Source organism: Hyalella azteca, unplaced genomic scaffold (genome assembly GCF_000764305.2).
Source record: "Hyalella azteca isolate HAZT.00-mixed unplaced genomic scaffold, Hazt_2.0.2 contig5402, whole genome shotgun sequence".
Lineage (NCBI taxonomy): Eukaryota > Metazoa > Arthropoda > Malacostraca > Amphipoda > Hyalellidae > Hyalella > Hyalella azteca.
Window position 1 is genome coordinate 126,796 of NW_025935594.1, and position 23,128 is coordinate 149,923.

Genomic DNA, 23,128 nt, shown 5'->3' on the forward strand with positions numbered 1-23,128 from the left:
CAGGTCTCGCGCAGGCCAGGTCTCGCGCAGGTCAGGTCTCGCGCAGGTCAGATCTCGCGCAGGCCAGGTCTCGCGCCTGTCTCTTATACACATCTATTGACGGCCTTTCAAGCAAAATCCACCAATCATAGACAAGAAAATAGAGCGTAAGTACTTACGTTCACTTAGCGAGTTTTGAAAGTATGGCCCCAGGTCGTGATCGTTTTTTCGCGAGTTGCAGCTCTAGAGTATTCATGTTTATTTTACGCAGAAGCTCCAAAAGAAAATCGTTCATGAATTACAACAAACATCACATGAACGTTACTTCTGGCAGCTGCATCTTCAGACATCAGTTTACCTTGTTACTAACAACCATGAATAATAATTCAGTGTTATGATCTTACTTATTACTGATACTTATTAACTTGAAATTCAAGAAGTTTTATCCAAATCAAACTACGACTCAGCTAGAAGCAACATTTTTATGGACCGATATTATGGCTATCGAACTTCACAAAAGCAATCCGTCGATTATAAAATGTAATCGAGTTATTGCACAGCTGCGCCGCTGCAATCAAATTTTCATTGAGAATTTGTTGCGAGGAAGAAACCGAAAAAATCAAATTGAAAATCGAAGCACAATTTTTGATGTTTGAAACTATCTATTCGCCGAAGGCCAATGCATGTATTTATATTTATTTTCAATGCCTATGTATGTATTTAATTTGAAATTCCAAATTTGTGTCACTTCTGTCATTCACAATTATCTACCTGCAAATGGCAGCGAGACATATTCGACACATTTCACTTATAGCTTCAAGATCTAATCTTCTTTTTTAGAAATTGAATAATTAATTCTAATAAAGTTACGGGGATCATGAAATCAATATCAATTAAAGATGGAATGGAACTAGAACTACAATACATATGTACAAATTGTGCACATATGGACAAACAGGCTTAGGAAGCCATTCCCGACGTCAAAACTTCAGTTTTTCCTAAGTAATCATAAACTACTTCGTAAAACATGGGAAACTGTGGGAAATATGTCGCCTTGTATAACCATAACTCAATTGTGACAGTATTGAAAAAATCCAGTAAATTAAAAAATCATAAATAACCTGGGTCAAAAACGAGCTTAGTCTTCATACACATAAATACGACTTAGGAGCGAGAACCTATCAGCGTATAATGGCTTTACATTTGAGCTGTTAATTCAACAGAAAAAGATACAAGTAAAATAAAATTCCGTTTAACTCTCCTCAGTTTACGTCACTTTCTTTCGTTTTACTTACAGCTCACACGGTAACACCAGCTACCACGGTAACACCAGCTACCACGGTAACACCAGCTACCACGGTAACACCATGGTAGCCTAATCAAGAGGCAACCACGCAAGGTTGTGAATTATATTGTTCTATTGTTCTATATTATACTTTAGAACTAGTTATATTGTTCAATATTCTCCCGTAAAGCGTTAAGTACCGAACATGATAAATCATACCAGTAATGGTTTCTCTGGTTTCCCCAACACAAATGTGAACAGCAAGGAATCCGTGGAGACAGAAAGGCAACACAACATAGTCTCAAATTTAGAACTAATTTTTGAAGGAGCCTTCACAGAATCATTAAATTCAAAACATTACTGTTTCTGGGTTGAGAATTAAATTCGTATACACATTGAAAACAACGATTGAGAGGAACATTGTATTTTCATTCGGTTGAACCATGAGTTTCTACGACTAAGAACTAAACAACTGCGCAATTAATCGCCACATTGAGAACCTTTACGGTTCACCTATACTTTGATATCAAATTAGTACAATTACTATTGATGGGTTCATTACTAAATTTACTTAGCAAGCAGCCTTCTAATTCTCAGTGCAAATTCTGTATTCAAAATAACAATACTTTCCAAGTGAATTTTTCTTACAAAGTCAACATTTTATTTTTCACCTAGTTTCAAACTACTATATCAATTACTATTGATTTGATTTTATGCAATTGTTTCTTCGGTAATTCTAAAATCAAGGAAAAAATCGAACACTGCAATGTAACTAATTACATCCTATGAATTAAAATATGTTTCTGTACACATTATTTTACAAATGCACAAAAGTCGCCGCAATAGCCAAATCAGGAAAATCAGCTAGGATTTTAAACACTAAAACTCCATGAAGAACGTATCACAATTCAACTCTTAATTCTAAAACTATGAACATTTTAAGTTACATAATTACGACTTAACAACCTTTTGGTGTGATATGTTGAGCCTCAGACAACTCACTTGAATCTCAGCGCATGAGACAAGAGCGCGTGGTCGAGCGCGCATCTTGGCAGCACAGCGCCGTTGTAGGATGGCAGGATAGGATGCAGTCCGTAGTACGGGAAAGAACTTTGCAGCAACGGATGCATAACTTGCGGTCTGAGGTGAGGTGACCGCCACGACTGCTGCTTGCTTGCCAGGGCTGCTGGGCCCGTAAGTTGGACCGCTGGGCCCGTAAGTTGGACCGCTGGGCCCGTGAGTTGGACCGATCGCTTAGCGTCGGTTCATCTGAACCTAGACGCGCCCAAACCAACAGGGCTGGCAGGGGAAGGAATGAGGGGTGATCCTGATAGTTGAGGCAGCAGTGCGTTATTTGAGAGGACATTTGAGTGGTGTGAGGCGCGGGGAGGCGATGTAGATGGATGTTGTGGCCATAATACGCCTTTATACTGAATGCCATTGATTTCCATATTTATCGACAGAGACTGGCCGGTTGGAGTGCCGTTGTGATGGCTGCCGTTACGGTTGTTTTCTCCCGAGGCTAAGACGAGATAATCAATGCATGAACACCTTAGTAAATAACTGAACACCGTAAAACAAATTAATCTAAAACATATAAATATATCTCATTTGCCGATCACCTGTTCTTTAATAAATGCACGTCAACGACGTATTCGATGATGATTAATGACGTAATGAAAACTTAAATGTAATATTCAGGAACTTAGACACAAACACTGAGAAAAGATACTAACACTCGTGAAAGAAATATTAACATGGCGTATCCGTGATGTGCTCACTGCATCGTAACAATTCGCGCGGCTGACACGTGCAATAACAAATTTATTCATAATGAAGCCTGTGATGATTGCAAGTTGATGACGATTTTAAAAGACGATTTGAAATGAATACTCACGGTGGGAGTTGATCTCAATATTGGAGCCTGGCATGGACGTGGCGCAGGAGGAGATCATGTCACGGACGGAATTGTCGTCCTCGTGGAGACGCTTGGCGGAGGGTGGGAGTCCGTTGCTCTCCTCGCCGCTCAGCGGGCTCTCCTTCTTGGCCGAGCGCGGCATCACGTCGAACTTAGCAGCGAAAAAACATAAGTGTAACAGCTTTGGCCCATGCAGTAATTCAAACTACCTAAACCGGGTTTACCTAAATAATGAGTAACAAGACATTCAACCGGTTGGATTTCATAGTGCGTATAGTATAGCGACGCATTGTAAAATTGGAGATACGAAATTGCTATGCCAAAAAATAACATTCAATTTCAGTGAGAGCTGGAATTTAATGTACTGGAAATGTAAATGAAAAACATGTGTTCTGGAAATATAAATAAGTGTACGGCAAAATAAATAAGTAGAGCTGCGACCATTACAGCTCTCAAATCAATCAGATCAAGGTAATTTCTACTTTCAAGTATGCTTGCCGACATCAAAACAGTAACATGAAATTCAAAAATTCAACTGAATAACCAGTTTGGCATCATACCTCGTCTTTAACATCAAGATTGAGAGCTTCGCGTTGCGGAGGATGTGGAGGAAGAAGACTGTGATGAGGATTCATATGATTCCTGTCATCATCTTGTGGCTGCATCATACCAGCTCCTATACTATTGCCCATCATAACATTAGGCACCCCGCCACCACCAGCAGCGAAGTTATGGTTATATAATTTCCAGATGCTCAGGCGCGCCGCGTCCGCCACCGCCGACTGATGGGTGCTGCTAGGCGGAGAGCCGCCGCTGCCTGTGTACAAATCAGCGCACACAATGTTGATATTTAAAAATATTGCAGGAAAATTAAAATTATTATCAAATAAATATAATAGTATCAAGATACATTACTTGATAAATATTATCAAGTACGGTGTCTAAATAGTTTAAAGTTCCCATCGTGAGTGGCAGGATTAAAATATTTATATTCCACCGTGACCAACGATGTACCCGAATTTCGCTAGGGTAATTTGAGTGCAATTTAATTACAGAAGCAATCATATTTCACTTAAAAGTTCAAATACACAAGTGAACTTTAAGGGTTTCTGAATTGCTAACCTCGCAATTACTAGGTTCACAGGCAATGCAAAATCATTCAATAAGTGAAACTTATTTCATACAAAACCGGATCGGGAAAGTTTTAAACTTGGATACGTTAATAACCCTAGAGGTTCTCACGGCAGCAGACATCTGAAGGTACTCACCAACCGGGGATGCCATTTCCGTTGAGCTGTGGACGCGATACGAGTCCCAGGGGCGGGCCGTGAAGCCGAGGGAGGCCGGAGAAATGTTGTAGGTTCTGGAAGTTCATGAGCGCAGGCTGTCCCATGTCTCCGTAGCCCCCAGCTGCGACGGCACGCAACAAAGGAAGGGTTTATGTTTCATTTCGTGTATATGTGGTGTAATTAGTACGATCATAATATCTTTCTTCACGATTGAATTTACCAACTGACAGTAACGAGGAGAATAACTCTCTATGATTCCTGTCTTCCCATAGCGTTTGAACTGAATGTGGTGTGTAACGGAACCAAACTACTGTGTGTAAAACAATTGCAAACAATTTATTACACCAGCAAAAAATTATACACAAATCGCCTTCTAATCCACGACTCTTTAATATAAATGCATTTCCTTATGTTTTCTACCCAACCTTTCTCACCATACGAAGACCGACGGCCTTCCCTCCGATTGCCATCGATGGCAACTTGAAGCTCCTGAGGATTGCTGAGCTTGTTTTTCTCACACTCATACGGATAAATGTACTTCATGTACCTGAGGGGGAAATAAATATAATGATTAGGTCGAGACGTTCGACAATATCACGTTTTGGCCAAAGTTGTCGGCGTCGCTACAGGAACGAAGTCGGACGATGAAATGTATGTTCTAAAATCCTTGAACGAGATGTAACTGAACCTCAAAGATAAATAACAGAATGAAAGTAGCACAAAATAAGCCTTGCGATCCCGGCAAACGAAAATAATTTTAGATAATGATAATTTCACGGCACCAGCAAAAGTGCCGTGGAAAGGTAAATCATAAGACTGAAAATAATATAACTCTGCGACAGTGTTTTCGGTATCCGGCAAACGACAGGAAAGTGATTAGGCTTCCATCTTTCGGGCAGTCATTAAAGTAGGAGCTGCAGAGAGCGCCCGATGTGTCATTAGGGAATCTTAAGTCTAATATTTGCATAGGAATGGCGGCAAACTGGCAGTCCTCGCTCAGCTGAAGAGTGGAAGCAGCAGTCGGCAAATGATTGCTTGGGAGACAAAGCTTCCAATGTATGTAAGGGCGAGCAGCAATGCCACGTATACGCGATCTTCTGCGGCTGTCGAGATCGGTAACAACGAGATGCTGCTGCTGCATGCAGAGATATTGCTACGCTGTTGCTGCATGCAGGGGTACGAGGTTGCTGTTACATGCAGAGATCAGAGACAAGACTACGGTGTTGATGTTAGCTGCAGAGATCAGTGCCCTGATTGTATACGGTGTTAATGTCACATGCAGAGATCGGTGACAAGACTACGAGGCTGTTACCATTTAGAGGACACAAACCGAAAAATTTATCATTAGCGTCTTTCTGCAATTATACCCCACAAACAAACAGATGACGATAAATAATCGAGTGAAATGATTCTTCCAATGATTAACAATAATTACCAATATTTGTAATGATTTTGTTCAACAAATTGCAGATAATGTGGAGTCTGCGTCCATTAAAATTTCAAAGATTCAAACTATTTCAATTTTATTGCCAACTTCATTGAACGGACCGACTCTTCGGTTTTGTTAGGTGTGTCAAACGCAATCATTTCTATAAAGCTAGCCATGACTTTTGGCTTAGGAAATCCAAGACAAGAGTTGTATTGCTTAATTTGTCCCCGGAGAACAACACAATCGTTAAGCTGTCGCACTTGACCTAGCAAAACTGAGCCGTTTCAAGCGCAAGCCTCTGTTTCAAGAGTAAACAGAGGAGTCCATGTGGAATCTTTATCGATGGAAACTTGTCGGAACAAAACAGAGCCGTTTCAAGCGCAAGCCTCTGTTTCAAGAGTAAACAGAGGAGTCCATGTGGAATCTTTATCGATGGAAACTTGTCGGAACAAAGGAACTCCTTAAAATGTGTGCTTTTCCTGCCGAAGCGATGGTATAATTTCGGCCTCACTTGAACAAATTCCTCCAAATTTGGTCGGGCAAACACAGCGCCGTTCAAGAGACAGATAATTACGCTGGGGGAACCGGACTCGCTGGACAAGCGAGCGCGGTAGTGGAGAGACGTGAAGGAAATGGCGGCGAACGTACGTACAGTGATCAAGATATTCACGCAATTGTAATTTATTTTAAAACATGCGAAATTACAACATATAAAATTGCTAAGAGAGAATATGAGCTCGTTTGGTAGAGAAAATCTATGTACAACTGCGATCGCCGCTCGCGTATCAAAATCAACAAGGTAATTAATTAGTGATCTTAAAATCCAACACATAATGTTAACTCATTGTTGAAATATATATATTAAGCCCCCAACATATAATGTTAACTCATTGTTGAAATATATACTAAGCCCCAACATATAATGTTAACTCGCCTTTGAAATATATATTTCCAAAAAACTTGTAGTAAGAAAAAATAGGAACACTTGATGGAAATGTTCAATAGGAATAATTTGAATTGAACGAACGAAAAAAAAAAATGCATTTTTAAATTGAAATAAAAGACGCTCAAAATATTCACTTTTACAAGTATAATGAAAGCTTCAGTGACGATCACATAAACTTATTTCATGAGCCTCAATGAGCAAAACTGTTCATGCCTCAGAATATTGCCAGCGAGTTGATATGCAGAGTAATGTACGAAAGTAATATGTTTCATGCCTCAGAATATTCCCAGAGTTGATATGCAGAGTAATGTCTGAAAGTAATCCCAGGATCTTTAGAGCTCAGGCACAGACAGCGGCGCAGCTTAGATGGTGATGCCGAATGATGCATAATTGCTGCTGTCGAGGCTTCACTGGAGAAGCAAACATCACATTCGCACCTGAAGATCTCGCAAAAAATCTAACGAAGCACAAACCAAGGCTAAAGTCAGCCTTGAGCGCGGAGCACTTGACCGTCTTTATTGGTGGGGTGTTTGGATAAAAATGTTATCCTAATTGTTTATATAAAAATGTTATCTAAACAATGATTGACATTCACCATGGCATAAAGAAAATAGTTGGCGCTCCACATTAGAGTTAATGCATGGATGAAGTTTAAATGTATGTAGACTAAGCGAATATCCTTTACAGCAATGTGCCAGGTCAACCTTGTATGGGTAATAGGGCGTTAATATATTGGAGGCGAGGGCATGAGCAAAGATTTATTGTATCATTTGCATCCAGCGCGCACATATAAGCGCAGCTTTACACGAGGCGGGCAGCAGCACTTAACGGCCATGTTGAGCTTATTATTCAAACTATTATGTTCACGAACGTTTACTAAAACTAATTTGCTTATAAAGTCGTAATTATTAGAAATGTCTATTTAATAGGTTTGCAAAAATGTGAATATTTAGCGCTGAAGTACTGCATCGAATCTGCAAAACTTTGGTACCAGAATAAATACTTGTCAGTGTCTTTAAAAATATGATTTTCTTGGACATTATTAGGAGCGAACGGAAAATTATTAAATATATTTTTGAAAGAGAGATATAGCTAAAAGAAGCAAACAGAAGAAAAAGTAAGTATTAAGAAGGATTGTGTCTGTATAAGTTATAGCTTCATTAATGCCACAAAGGCCCTAGCTTGCGATCCGTGCACCCCTATATAGATACGAGAGCGCGGTGAGCTTGCGCGTCGAAGCGTTGCGGTATCAGGCGGCTGCATCTTTATAGGATGATGTTCTTTTGTTTCCTCTGAACCATTGCACGCCGCATGATGGATCATTTCCATAAGTGTTCTCTCTGGCGACGATGAATTAGCACTCGAATCCATTACCTTGGAAACATTCGATGATGGCCAACGATGCAGAATAAGAGCCGTGCCTCCCTAGTACATGACCTTCTGACGAGCAGAACATTGCAATTAAGCTCGAATCTTGAAGATCATTAAACGTATACCAACGCTCTATTCATGGATGAAGTCCAGTCATTTATAACGAATTCTCTCGTAGGCTATGTTGGCTGCCGGCTGATCTTGCAGTCCAGCTTGTCAGCCGCTACGCAAGTGTGTAGCAAACGGATAATATTTTAAATAATTTATTTATTTAGCTTTAATATCAGCTTATATGAATAAACTTTATTCCCGTTAAGATAAATTCGTGTAATATTAATTATTTATGATTCATCGACGTTCTACTGATAACCGCATCGTAATGCAGTGTTATAAATAGTCAGGATATCCGATTTTTTAACGATACTACGTACGTTTACGCGGCATTACAAATGTTAATGAAGTTCAAAGATTCATTCCTTACACAAATTTTGCGGTAATTCAAGCCATGCATCAACGTGCCTTTTGATCCCTGACAATTTAAACTAAAACAACTGCAATTTTCACCCATTTAGTGAACTACAGCATAAGAATTTCAAGGTGAGTAGGCTTAATTCTTTTTTGTCCCTAGTTAAGAAATCCTCCAGCTTAGTTAATCAACAACATGTGAACAAAACAGTAATACTCACTGTGTGCGTAGAGTGAAGGCGGCGCTAGTTATAGACGACGGAAGTTTGAGGCCTTTGATAATTTCCTGCCAGAGTTTCTTATTGATGACGTCGACGAGCCCTCCTCGCGACACGACCAGGTTGTAGAGCTCGTACAGATCCAGCACCTGCTTCGCCATGATGGGTAGTCGGTTTATGGGCGTGCCTGTGGAAAGCAACACAGGGAATGCTTTAGCAAAATTACCGCAATTATTGTGCTTAGTTTGAGTAATTGTAAATGTAGTGAAATGACGGTAGAAAAGATTCAGTTCAATACGCATTGGTTAATAACAGCGCTTAAAAACAGAAAATCTTGAAAAATAAAACAACATTTCTTTATTGTTAGTGTCAGCGTTGTATTATAAATCAAGGGGTTTCAACGCTCTCATTATTCACAAGAAGAGTTTATTTAGATCATTGGTAATGGCGGCACAGATAGTTACCTCGTTGCTGCATGAAGGTGAAGAGGTCGTCAAGGAACTCCCGTCGCTTAACTTCGTCTGATAATTCGTATAACTGAAATAAAAAGTATAGCTTCTAAATGCGTGCATTCTCCTTAACATGTGTCTAACCTAATGGTACTCTGCGATTTTCATGTTAAAAACTTAAACATATCACAGGATATGGGATTTAATTTCATGAATTTTGTACAGCAGGCACCGATTCTCGACAGTTATTTCTACCACGTAGATACATTCTCTATAAACAAATGTAATCTCAAACACTCATGTTGAAAACCACAATTTGAACTGAAGCAAGCCAACATTTTCAAAGCACGTCCAGATCAAATCAAATGCAAAGTAAGGAAATTTTGCCGAGCCCAATTGGTAATTAAAACTCGTTTCAATGAGTATTTTGAATGTTTAAAAGGCATCTTTGCACAATAAACATGTTGATTCCGACGAGCTTGTAATCGCCCAAGGAAACATCACTATCAAGCTACTTGTAAATTTATTTCAAAATCATGAGCTCGAGAAGATTTTTGTTTCATGGATAGAATTAAAACTCCCGATACGACTTGATAAAAATTATAATGAATATCAGTATGAAAAACTTACCTTCCTTTTATCTTCTTCAAATGAAGAGTGTTTAGAAGGCTCCTGATTCTGAAACACAAAAAAAAAATATTATCTTTAATGCGAGTCTAAGAGGAGCACAAGTACACGCTATTCTAAAGTACACGCTATCCCAAATTTCTTTAGCGTTGTCAGAAACAATGAACAATGATCGAGTGATAAAAAAATCGTGGCTCTTCCCATCTACAGAGCAGGCAGTTATGACGATTGTCTCACACGACTCCATTATTTCTAGGGAAATGTGAATACTTCACTTGGAATTTCACAAAAGTGGTACAAAATTCGTAATGTCGAAGTCAAGGCAAGCGATGCGCTTCCCAGCTTAAAGAAAATCGTTCAAAAGCCCAAGTCAAAAGGTCGTGTCTCGTATCAAGAAGAACGCAACGCACCAAGCGATTGGTTTGAACGAAAGGCAAGCGAGCAGAGCAGCGCTTGGAGGAATTAAAAGTGAAGGAAGGGAGGCGTTTGTAAACAAGGGGAAGAAAAGAGCCGCGAGGGACGAGCCCTACTTACTCAAGAGGGGAAATGAACCCTCGTTAAATTGTAAATACTGAAATAGCTTCAAGAAGATATAGGAAACAATGAGCCTCAGCAGTTCCAAGACGGGTCATGGGAACTGAGCATTCCTCGGCAATAAATGCACACAACGAAGGGATTTCTGATTTTGGCGGCCACTTGAGAACGATTAACTCGACTTGTTGGCAATTCGTGTCGTGAGTTATTAGACGTTTCTATTTTGCTCGAAAAACTGGGTTTATTCGAGGCATAATATTGAGGAATATTGAAGTTATATTATGGAAATTCCCTTGAGTAATCTACTGTATAAAAATGCATTGTTAAAGGCCTGCATAAAAATAGAAGATGGATGCTAAGATAAATAAAGATTACACAAATTTCACTTAAGAATGTTCCATTGCTCGCTTGTTCATACGAGATAAATGAAGCGAGTCGACCAAGACATTGTCCTAGGAAGGCTTTACGTCTGATAAGGAGGTCCGCAAAAACTCTTCAATGTTTACGGGGCACGGCGCGGCCGTCGAGCCGAGCCTTATGGCTCCATATGGTCGCCTGCTTAGGGCTGCTTAGCGTTAATTCTGCCTGCAGCGCGCCTTACTGTCAGTACTATTCCTCAGCTACTATTGTCTTTCCATGAGGTGATAATTGAAGAAATCGTCGGGCATCTCTAATGGCATACGTTATTTTCCAGCGCTGCAGGTGGTCGCAAGTGCGCGCGCTTGACGATAGGTCAGTGACGCTTTCTGAGATATAAAACATGTCAAACGTGTCCAGGAATGAAATGTTTGAAAGTAGTTTGCGTGTATATAATCGTTTTTTAGAGTATTAGGATTGAATCATTTAATTTGAAGCTTTAAGTAGTTTTTTACTTAATTTTGAGTATGGCAAGTAATAAAACTCGAATTTTGTGAGCATATTCAAATCAAGCGATCTGCAGTCAAGTGAATGAATAATGGTAGTGTTAATAAAAATAAGGATATTAATACAAAAATTCCACTAGTGTATAACACAAAAGACTCCAAACTTCATGTACGATAGCATCAGCACAGTTAATATCTGCATGACTTCTCTCAACGGCTGGCAACGATCGCATTCTCCATGCTCAGCACTCGAATATTTCCCAAGAAATTGAATCAATTTGCCATATCCTCCTACCAGGCAGCAGCCGTCGCACGGTATTTCCTACATGCTTCTCACAAAGCGCATTCGACCAGTAAAGGCTAAGCGATAAAACCACTGGAGAAACAAAAGTAGTTGTACTGGAGCAGGTCAAAAGCTTCAATCATAATCCGCAAATCAGGGAAAATCTGGCAGGGATGAAGCAGCTCGATAGCTTAGCCAGAGCTTCCTACCCGTTTAGATATTCAAAGACCAATTCCTCTTAACAACATACTTTATATTTTGATCTCTGGTGATGATTGACGCAGAGATTATGGATTCTTCCTAAAGCTCATCATCCGGAGGGTATTATTGCTCGAATATTTAAGACAGGTCGGAAGATCATGGGTACAACGAAGTAGCACTTGGTGACACTTATTCGTCGCCAAGTGTAGAACTGGCGTACGTAGATCAGTGGAATTTATACGAATTGTAGTACTGGAGTACCTAGATCAGTGGAAATTATACGAATTGTAGAACTGGCGTACGTAGACAAGTGAAAATGCTCATGAAAGACGATTTTCAACGTTGTAGAGATCCGACATACAAACGAAAGATCTGTGTTGATTTTATGTTCCCATTTCTGTGACAAGCTTTTAAAATCTTCTTGGAAACACGACTACGTCGGGAAGTTTTGGGCAGAAGAACATTGTACGCATGAGCCATAAATGGGATGTATGTAGTTGAGATATGAAATTGCGATTTTACTTCTAATCCAAGCCCAGAATTTGAGTGAAGTATTGAGACTACAAAGGTTTGACTCGGACAGCTTATAATTCATACAGCAGGAGCATTCCGAGCCGTAGGGAAATACATACGCCCTGAATATCGCGAGCATCTCCTGCGGCTGGGCTAGAACAACAAGGGGAGGCCGGAGGCTGGGGTTGTGGGGGTCACGCTGAGGTGAGGCTTTGAGGTCAAAATCGAACCCCAGTCAGATGATGCCAGGGCCAGAGAAGCGCGTTAGGGCTAGGCATTCCTCATGGGGATTTGAACACGCCAGGAAACGAGGGACTACCCAAGAAATAAAGCAATGCGTGATGACTGTGGGAACGTTAAAATCACCACAGAAATTGCCTTCTTTCGGGGGTAAGGAATGAGCCCTATTTCTGATAGTCGATAAAGTCGGAAATTGCAGATCTTCAACGCAATGTATAAATTTTCTATTCAGAGGTCAAAAATCAAGAAAATTTAGCATTGACATGTTAAAACATCCTGAAATGAGCTACAAAATAAAACTAATTTAATATAATGAAAGGTATGGAAATGTTACAGTACTTTCATTAAAGTATAAGTGCTGTAGACGATAAAATACAAGAATGCATCGCTGCTCTATGCATCTATCGATCTGAGCGAGTTACAGGCAAACTCGATAGAAAATTTTTTCTTCCCTAGTTACTCTTCAGAAGCAGAGATCGGGATCAAAAGTTCAACTTGCTCAAGATGAAAATATTAAGACCTGCAGAATTAAATGCAACGCTATTCCTCGATGTATTTGTGCTTCGAGTTCCAGGCACCAAATTCCGCATGACGCGAAATTCCTAGCAAGCGAATCTTATTATAAGCGGTTGGAAATTTATGTTCATTAGGTCGCGCTAATTGAAGCGAGGCGCACGTTTGAAGCTGGCCGGATGCAGCGAACTGGTCGTCGGTATCACGTTATAATCTGCGCTGCTCTCATGAGCGCCGTGACCCATTGTGCCTGGGTCTCCCGTGGCAGTCATGGGTCCCACTCGAATGCCTGTCAATTACCAGACTCTTCTGGTCATATTTATCGACCCAGAGACGCTCCGGTGGAAAAACACAGGATATTTGACCCCCGACAAGATACGGCCGCGTCAAGCGTCTCGTTCGCATGATCAATTTTACGTCAAATGATGGCCGGTGAGATGAGTCCGGTGATACACAGCCAAATAATATACATGATTTCAGCACAGAACTTGTTGATGTTCACCGGTCAGAAATATGAGATGCTAATGCAGAGGAGATCGGCGTCGGCTGATGGGTAAAAAGGGCGCAGTTTGGTGGTATAGAGCTCAGTTTGTTTCATCCTGTTAATTATTAGAAAATGCTTACTAGGATGCAAAGACAAATTTCCGAAGTGGCGGTAAAATTGAAATTCTCACTGTAAGAGAGGAACATCCGAGTATGTATCTGCTATTAACCCGAGCGGAAGTGTTGTTGACAGTATGTAAGCACGCTCTCCAGGCAACAATTTCGTGACAAATGAGATCACTATTTGGGTGATTGACCGCATCTGTTGTTGAGCCTATGTACAATGAATGTCTATCAGCCAGCTGGCTTGATGGCTTTAGATAAACTTATCTGTATGTACAATGAATGTCTATCAGCCAGCTGGCTTGATGGCTTATGATAAACTTATCTGTATGTACAATGAATGTCTATCAGCCAGCTGGCTTGATGGCTTATGATAAACTTGTCTGTATGTACAATGAATGTCTATCAGCCAACTGGCTTGATGGCTTATGATATACTTGTCTATATGTACGATGCAAGTTTGTCATGCTGCTGGCTTGACCGCGTCTGTTGATCAATTAATATCTATTATGCAGGCTATGCAGGTTACAAAAATTGACTTGAGCAGAATAAAATAACCGCAGGTTTAGTGCCATATTTGAATAAAAGGGCCATATTATAAAAGTCCAAAAACTCTTTTGTTAGCAATTGTGTCTTTTCAAAGTGTAGGTACTCTTAAAGTGTTCCAAAATTAATTTAAAAATAAATCGACAATAAAAGGCATTCTTTGCACATTAACCAAACTTTCACACACGAACAACTTCTGCCCAAATATACCAATATTACATAATCAAGCAGCTTGTCATTGTCAAGGTAAAATTGTCAAGGCGCAAATAAAATCCTTTTATTCATATTAGACTTGAGTAACAACGTTTAAGATCGTTAATAAAAGAGCATGCATGTGTATAGGAGAGCAGCTTGGTCACACAGCGATCGACAGCAGCGTTATCATGGCTCACATAAATGAGAATTTTATCTGTAAACATCAAGCGTTACTAACGAGATGTCAGAGGAGAGATTTGATGAGCTATACATCGTTATCGTTGTGACATGAACACGATGAAGGTAATTTGCACGCTTAAGGTTCCTATTAGTCTTATAAAGCCATCAACAACTCTAACAAATATTCAATAACTAACGATGTATTTTTCGTTTGTTGAGTTAGAATTTACAATTGAAATTTATACGACAATTCATTTTCACTCCCATAAGTTTCATGAAGACGCGATGCGCTATATATTTGCACGCTTGAAACTTGAGAAGCTCCGTTAGATAGATCGGATTTGCGATAGGTCTCATTTTTGGTTCATACATAAACAACCACTGACCAAAATACCAGTTTTAAGCTTAAGGATGACGATACAAGTGATAAATCATGTGTGAGAACGTAAGAGACAAGGCAAAAAAATTCGACATTCACATCAGAAGTAATGAGCGGGAATTGGAGACTACATCATTAGACCCACGTAATCAAGCAGTCTTAGAGCCAGAGTGTCAGATGACATTTAACAAAATAGATAATGTAATGACTATCTTTACAGTGTGACGAATACAACTAAATTTTATCTCCGAGAATTATCAGATACGTAAATGAAGCGAAGAACAAACCATATGGAATATGTTCACGATGCTTCCTGATCGGTCGTATATAATGTACCGTACATAGAGGCGAAGTTATAAGCCTCATTAGAATTTAATATCGGGCACATGTGTGGTAAGGAAATGTAGTAATACAACGATATTGTAGCACTTTAAGCTATGCGTCAGCACGGTAAATAACGGACAGCAACGAAAACTTGAACTTTTGAAAACCATGAAGTGATATCCATCGTATAAACCAAACATTAATATTACTTAATAAAAAATATCAACAGGATATTGAGATCGCACCCCGCCATATCGTAACAAATCTCGCGCCCTAACAACCGCGCGATCTTCCAGAAGATCAGCATCGTACAGACGATCTACGAGGCCGAGTAATCGCGTTGATGGCGACCTAGCATGTCGGGATTACATCTCTCGGTCACGCAGCCCGTGTCTAATGGAGGTGCCGAGAACTTCCTAATAGAGACGCCTGGGGACCGAATCATCTCCGCTGAAGGTAAAGCCTCTCGATAAACCAACCCTCTTATATAGGCCTCCGTACACACTCGCTCAACTCTTGTCGTCCACGCTAACGATCGTGACATGGAACATTCGCTGCACTGCGCCAGATTCCCGCAGTTGTATTTTTGTGCGTACATTTTGGCATACTTTGCTGATGTATGGCACACTACAACCGCGAAACTAAAATTACCTAAAGCGTACAAAATTGTGATTATAATTAACTCTTCAATTTAAATTGAAAACGTAAATATCCAAAATGTTTATCTCCAGCATTGATAACTGGAACTAGCTGGACGGATTTTTGCACCAACAGGAATCTACATGAAAGCACGATCAGGGAAGGTAAANAAGTAACCCTTTTGTTTTCATATACGAATGTCAAATGCCGTGCGATATCAACAAGATAATTCATCATGAGGAAGTGAATCTCAGTTTTCCTACCACAAAAAAATGTTTGAGGAGAATTAAGTTGTCAGTGCGAGCGTGAGTTTCTGGCCAGTAAAATACCTCCAAATGAGAGCTCACCGCTCATGGTTAGCAGAGCAGAGTCATTACCTTCGAGAGCCCATAATTCTTGTAGTCTATAATCCTTATAGTTCATAGTCCTTATAGCCCATAATCCTTATAGTTCATAGTCTTAGCCCATATAATCCTTATAGCCCATCATTCTTATAGCCCATAATCCTTATAGTTCATATCCTTATAGCCACGATCCTTATTTGACAAGTAACAGCATCTTGCATCAGCTGGCCCAAAGGAGGGCAAATAGACGGAACACGTCCAACGTTACATCCGACGACGACTCGGAGACGGAGGACGACGAAGGCGGCGCATCAGCGTGACCGGGGACTAGGAAGTCCCGAACTCATCATAAGGTCATAAGGTCATATGGCCCATAATCCTTATAGCCCATAATCCTTAGTATAGTCATAATCCTTATAGTCCATAATCCTTATAGCCCATAATCCTTACAGCCCATAATCCTTATAGCTCATAATCCTTATAGCCCATAATCCTTATAGCCCATAATCCTTACAGCACATACATAATCCGTATAGACAAAGAAAAATCTCACTTCAAGATCTCGCTCTCATTTATTGTTAATAATTTCTACTTAGCCTGCGGATTGCCTATAGCTGTGCCAGCGACTAGCCGGTAAAACAGCCTTGACCATCGAAATGACAAATACCAGCAACTACATGATAAGGGACTAGCGTTCTCCAGCACTGCACACGAATCATTGAATCATTTACAAATGTGCACTGCCCACGAATCATTGACTCTTTCATGTGGTAAAATATTAATTAGTGCTGACCTGCTGGCGCAGCTTGGCTAGGATATCTTCCCCAGCGTCTGCCCCCGGTGGGGGGCGCAGGGGGCTGTCCCGTCCCCCACCGTTACTGGCGTTCATGTCGTCCTCCATGTCGTTGAGGCGGCTGTCATCTCCAGACTGCAAATACAAGAAAATACCCATTATTTCAGCACTTTATAAATTGGATAGAATTAAAATTATTTACTTCTTGGCTTGAATTAAAGTTATTTACCTCGATCGTTATCAGTCATGTTCAGATAATGAATATTTCACATTTCGGTGAAAGAAGTCGGAGGCCTACTCAACACTGGGTCGTTCACTAACATTCATCTAACGAAACTTTATAAAGGTTATTTTCGGGTTCAGAACCTGGATCATGGATGAGGATAGGAAAATAATGAATAAAACCTTCTCTTAAGAATGACAACAATAAAAAAACTGCGGCTTCTGTCAATAGAAGCAACATTTGCTGCCATACAGAACCGTCGCACCACAGGACCGTCGCACCACAGGACCCGTCGCACTACAGGACCGTCGCACTACAGGACCGTCGCACTACAGGACCGTCGCACTACAGGACCGTCGCACTACAGGACCACCGTCGCACCACAGGACCGTCGCACTACAGGACCGTCGCACCACAGGACCGTCGCACTACAGGACCGTCGCACCACAGGACCCGGCCGTTCCCCACAGCGCATAGTTCCCCACAGCGCATAGTTCTCCACAGCGCATAGTTCCCCACAGCGCATAGTTCACCACAGCGCATAGTCCCCAGCATGCGCGCGATCGCTTGTCGGAGCGGCGATGCAATCATGCGTGAGGCTCGGCATTCAAATTTGCTGTTGGCCTCCGCCCAGCGCCTGAGTGACAGCGACATGCAATGCTGCGCCCCGGATTAAAATAATGCAATCATCGGAGCTCGAGTGAATGGTCTGCAGGTCGCGAGGGAGCGCGTAAAGTGACGACATATTGTGAAGGGTAGCGTATTTCATGGCTATTTATTCCGGAGGTGGATAGGAACCTCGCCCTTCATTGACCCTACAGGTCATGCAACTGAAGGCGAGAGTAATATCATAAAAATATAAGACAGATTTAAGAAGGAAGAGAACGAAATGAGCTGGAGCCATCCAGAGTGCGAACTACAAGCCAACACGCTGACGCTTGATGGGTTCCACGGATCACTTTTTGTTTAAGTAGAATCACTAAATTTATTAATAAATTAACAGAGGAAACTTATATACATCATTAGTCATCATTTTCAGCTAGACTTTATAAACAAATAAGCGCCAATTGCTTCAATGAAGATATTCTGAATTTTCTAGGCGTTTTCTTTGCTTTCAAATTCAGAGGCAAGTTTTGATAATTAGGAACATTTCAACATTATAAAAGACAAATAAGAACTTCGTAACATGTGTACGTTCCTGTTCAAGTTGCATCCCAAGCAAGGCGGCCGACAAAGTGACTGCCACAGCGCGATTGGAATGGGGAGAACAAGCTTCAGAACAGCAAAAAATTATCCATAATATACTTACAATGCTTAACTAAACAATACTCATCATATTTCAACCCACAACCCACAAAGGACTTCTGTCTAGTATCTAATCTCTCTAAATCCAGCCTGTCGTATTCCGGCATTTCCGGATCCAGAGAGCGTTTTCTTAACTTAATCGTTCCAGTACAATTCAAGTGTGTTATTAATGAGCTTTTTATATGAAAAGACGTCGACCAAATATTTCACAGATCCATAATTTTCGTTGAAGGCGAAATATATTGAAGCGCAGAATTGAGTTCTTGAGGTTAGAACCAAAAATTCATAATTTAATACTATTTCTAAATCTAAATTATGAGTTGCTGCCGATTGATACTGACACCAAAAAAATGCTCTGTTCAAATTTCCTGCAAAAAACCTGTGATAATAAATGCATCACCAATTTGAAATAAGTAATTTTTGAGATCACCTTGCCTAATTCTGTATTTAATTTTTGTATTGGATTGAAAGTTTATTACCTAGTGCCTATTCTTCGTTCCTATTTGTACTTCCAATACCAGTTCCTATTCCCTGTTCTCATTCCCACTTTCAATTCATAGTTCCTATTCCTACTTTCAATTTCCATTCCAAGTTACGATTCCAAGTTGCGATTCCAAGTTGCGATTCCAAGTTCCCATTCCAAGTTCCCATTCCTAGTTCCCATTCCTAGTTCCCATTCCTGGCTGTCATTCCTGGCATCAATTCCTGGCTCGTATTCCTAGCTCCAATTCCTAGCTCAAATTCCTATATTCCATTCCTAGTTCCCATTTCCTAGTTCCCATTTCTATTTCCCATTTCTATTTCCCATTTCTATTTCCCATTTCTAGTTCCCATTACTAGTTCCCATTCCAAGTTCACATTCCTGGTTCCCATTCCTAGTTCCCATTCTTAGTTCCCATTCCTAGCTCCTTCTCCAAGCTCCTATTCCCAGCTCCTATTACTAGTTGCTAGCTCAAATCAATGTTACCAAAAGTCATCACTATCAAGACTAGACGGTTTATGCATCGATGATGCGCGTGATAAAACAAGTCTTTCCATTCCTCATAAGGGTAATAAACATTTTTATAGTAAAATTATCTGCCAGTGCCTCATCGAAATTTTCATTATGTTTTCTTTACGGATTTCATCTCTTCACCTCGCAGAGAATCTTGGTCTTTTGTGTATTTCAGCAGGACTCTGGTCCAGGGATTGAAATCGTGCCCGCTGTTCGTACTTTCAATCATTTTACGATGGTTTTAATTGCGCCAGGAGGCGCCTGTTAGAAGCCAGATACGCCACCCAAGTTTCAGAGGCTGGCCTCCTCCTTAAGGGCCGCCGTAAGATCAACCACACGATTATAAAGCGACCATCAGAGATCATCAAAGTGAGGCTATAATTAAGTAGACACGAGACGACCATAACCAGCTATTTGCCGCTTGCCTCTTTACAGTAAAAGCTACAAGCAATCTACAGGAAATCAACCTCGGAAAAAAGATGATTAGAAGACTTTAAGAGATGGATTCTGGTATCCTTGATTTCCATACATAATTACTGGGCACTCGAGACAACCACGAACAACCGTGACCGACAGCCCACAGGTGAAAACTAGGCACAGCACTTGAAAATATTCTGCATTACTGTGTGGAATCACTAACTCCTGTTAACGCTGCATTTTAATGTATTCTAAAAGTTTTTTGAACTCGCATCGCGTGCAAGTCAAGATTTACCGAGCCAGTATTATTAACAATTCTTTAGTATTAACAGCGTTTGTGTTTAATGAGTGGCGTGCACTTGACAGATTTTGATGCTACGAGCTCAATTAGAAGTTTAGAACATCAATGCACCCTAATTATGAATACATTTGACGACATTAATATACGAACAAAGGGCAAAGCTCTTGCGCAGAAATTATTTCTAATCTGGATGGAGAGTGCATAAAAGAGCGGAAAATACAAGAACTTAATTGGAAAATAAAAAAAATTAAAATGGTTCGGTTTGAATTCTTGGTTGAAATCAAATTCACCAATAGCGCAAGAAGCCGCATGATTGCAGTTGATAAAATAGTAGTGTTACCGAATCAAGTAAGCTGCAGAATGGAGGGTTGGAAATATATTCAATATATATTTTCAATAACGTTTCGCAAATAGCTAATTTTCTAAGGGTTCGGTATGTTTTTCTATGGGGAAACGTCAAATGTGATTTTCCAATGCAACGAGCGAAATGTCGCAACGGTATCCTTGGAATTTTGTGCTGCTATTCTAGACTGAGGAAATCAAGCAGACGCACGCTGTGCCTCTGCGCTTAATTAATTGATATGCGTACGGTAAATTATTTCCGGCGTGATCTTGCCCAATGCTTCCTCGTGAACGCTTGTATCGAGACTCGTAAAAACAGCCATGGGCATATAGGTCGGTGTACGACTCAGCGTAAGCAATATAACTCCACATTTGCATCCATAACAAGGCTGATTGCGCACAATCTCTGAAGCATGAAAAATGTCCCATAAGACCATCAAAATTCTTCAAAAAATTATATGGTCATAAATTCCTTCTTGTCATGTAAAAATAACACAAACTAGGTAAATGAAAATTCATCCGAACTACCTCATTTTTAGACATTCCAAATGCGATAGTTCAATTCATTTCAAGTATCGGTTGATATAAATTTGTATCAGTAATTCCTGCCCGTAAACCACTTCACACAAGAGCTCGTTATATTATACAAACGTCACCCGTGCAATCTTAATTGTTGGCGAATAATGAACCGCCAGACATTCAATACAATGTAAAATATTCCAAATGAGAGTCACATGAACATTCCATAAAATTAGACCAGAGACAAAGCAACGAAATGGTAGTCAGCTTATTTAAGTTGAGTTAAATCGGGCTAAAGTATAGCAATGCATTTCATACCTTCAGAGAAGGGACATCCAGCGTCGAGAACGACATGCATTCTATCCCCGCCATGGCGAGAATCTCAACTTTTCTTAAATCATTAATTGTCACAAAATTTATTCCTGAAAATATTTGATCAGTTTAGTTGGCGAACTTCAAAAAGTGGTTTATTCACACTAGGGCATATCTGTTGTTTTCTTTTACAATAATTCTGATATTATCGACTGGATTCGCCCCGCGGTAATGACCATGCACGGCCTCAATTCTGAACAATAATCAAAACATTCATTCCCTGTCTTATTGATTATAATTAGTGCTAATCCGGAAAAAAATTGGTAAAATATGTCTGAAATTTAAATTTAATTTAAAAGAGTTTCAAATCATTTCATATAGATTAGGTAGGAACAAATTTATTAAATATCAAAAATCACATAACACCGCAAATAACCAACGAGAGGAGAATTTTTTTAAAATAAAGCTACCTGACTACCAGGCTGAAGAAAGATCATGACCTTTGAAGGATGAGATCTGTAGATCACACCCAGCAGATCATTAGAGATCCATACCAAGAGACAAGGACGCCACAGCAGACCCCCAAGGGCGGCTCTAAATACCTCGGAGACCGCCTCCACATGCCCCTCCACTGGGTAGGTCTCGTCCGATATCAACCTATTATAGAAAGCACAGTACAGAGATCCTTTTCTTAATGCTCTCGCTTCACTATGTCAATTCACTTCCCATAAGCACAGTTATTCAGTAGTAAAGTTCATGAATACTTGGGATACATACTCGTGCTTCACATTTTACACAGAAGAATGTATGCACTATGATTGGCCTTGAAAAAACCCACGATCAGGGAAAGATTAATAGCCAACTAAGAATAACAGCAATACAGATTTTCTATGCATCGCATCAAACTGAACTAGCCATCTCCTTAACTATCGCACCACGTAAACTGTAAGAACAATCGAACAAATTAGCTCTCGACTACTTTCCTATGGTTTCTCATTTTAAAAAATTACAAAATTTTGTTACATTCTCATTATTTTTGTTTAAAAAACTCAAAGAGACAGGAGAGAGATTGGGACACGAAATAAGTAGATGGACACTCGAGACGCAGAAACGAATTCTCAAAATAATGGTCAGAGTGACTTTATGTCGCCTACAAGCAACAATTGTTGTATGACCACGTAATCCATTGTTCTGTCTTCGTTAAAACCGCCAATAAATCCGCCAAACTATCGGAGCAAGATTTCCAATTTGCTCTAATTTAACGACGTGATTTTGATTAGAGTCATCAGCCCAGTAGCCCTCCCCCCGGAACACAGGCACGACCACAGCACAGGGCGGCAGGCGCAGCGTTCGCTGCGGACTTCGCACTGAGAATGACGCGGCGGCCGCACATTTGCGCGCTCCTGCTTATCACGAGTCCATTTCCGACGTGGCCTTGCCCGAGGCACCTGTCCTCGCTCTGGCGTGATCACTATTTTTACTATCATACCACATGCCACAACATTAACATTTGATTTATTTTATAATGATCAACCCCAGTCACGCACGAAACTTCATCAGGAGTACGTTTTGATTCGTTAGCTTAA

The 23,128-nt window shown here is 40.3% G+C and overlaps 1 protein-coding gene across 1 annotated transcript; it reads right to left on the minus strand.

Annotated features, from left to right (window-relative positions):
* Nucleotides 1–147: 147 nt before the first annotated feature.
* LOC108675371 (AT-rich interactive domain-containing protein 3A) lies at nucleotides 148–21,844 on the minus strand. Its single transcript, XM_047880442.1, has 10 exons — nucleotides 21,549–21,844; nucleotides 17,130–17,264; nucleotides 9,980–10,027; nucleotides 9,365–9,437; nucleotides 8,904–9,087; nucleotides 4,897–5,018; nucleotides 4,455–4,592; nucleotides 3,743–3,999; nucleotides 3,162–3,333; nucleotides 148–2,786 (listed from the first exon to the last, which is right to left on the minus strand). The coding sequence occupies exons 1-10, from the start codon at nucleotides 21,600–21,602 to the stop codon at nucleotides 2,530–2,532; spliced, it is 1,440 nt and encodes a 479-aa protein (XP_047736398.1). The 5' UTR covers nucleotides 21,603–21,844; the 3' UTR covers nucleotides 148–2,529.
* Between the last annotated feature and the right edge of the window lie 1,284 nt (nucleotides 21,845–23,128).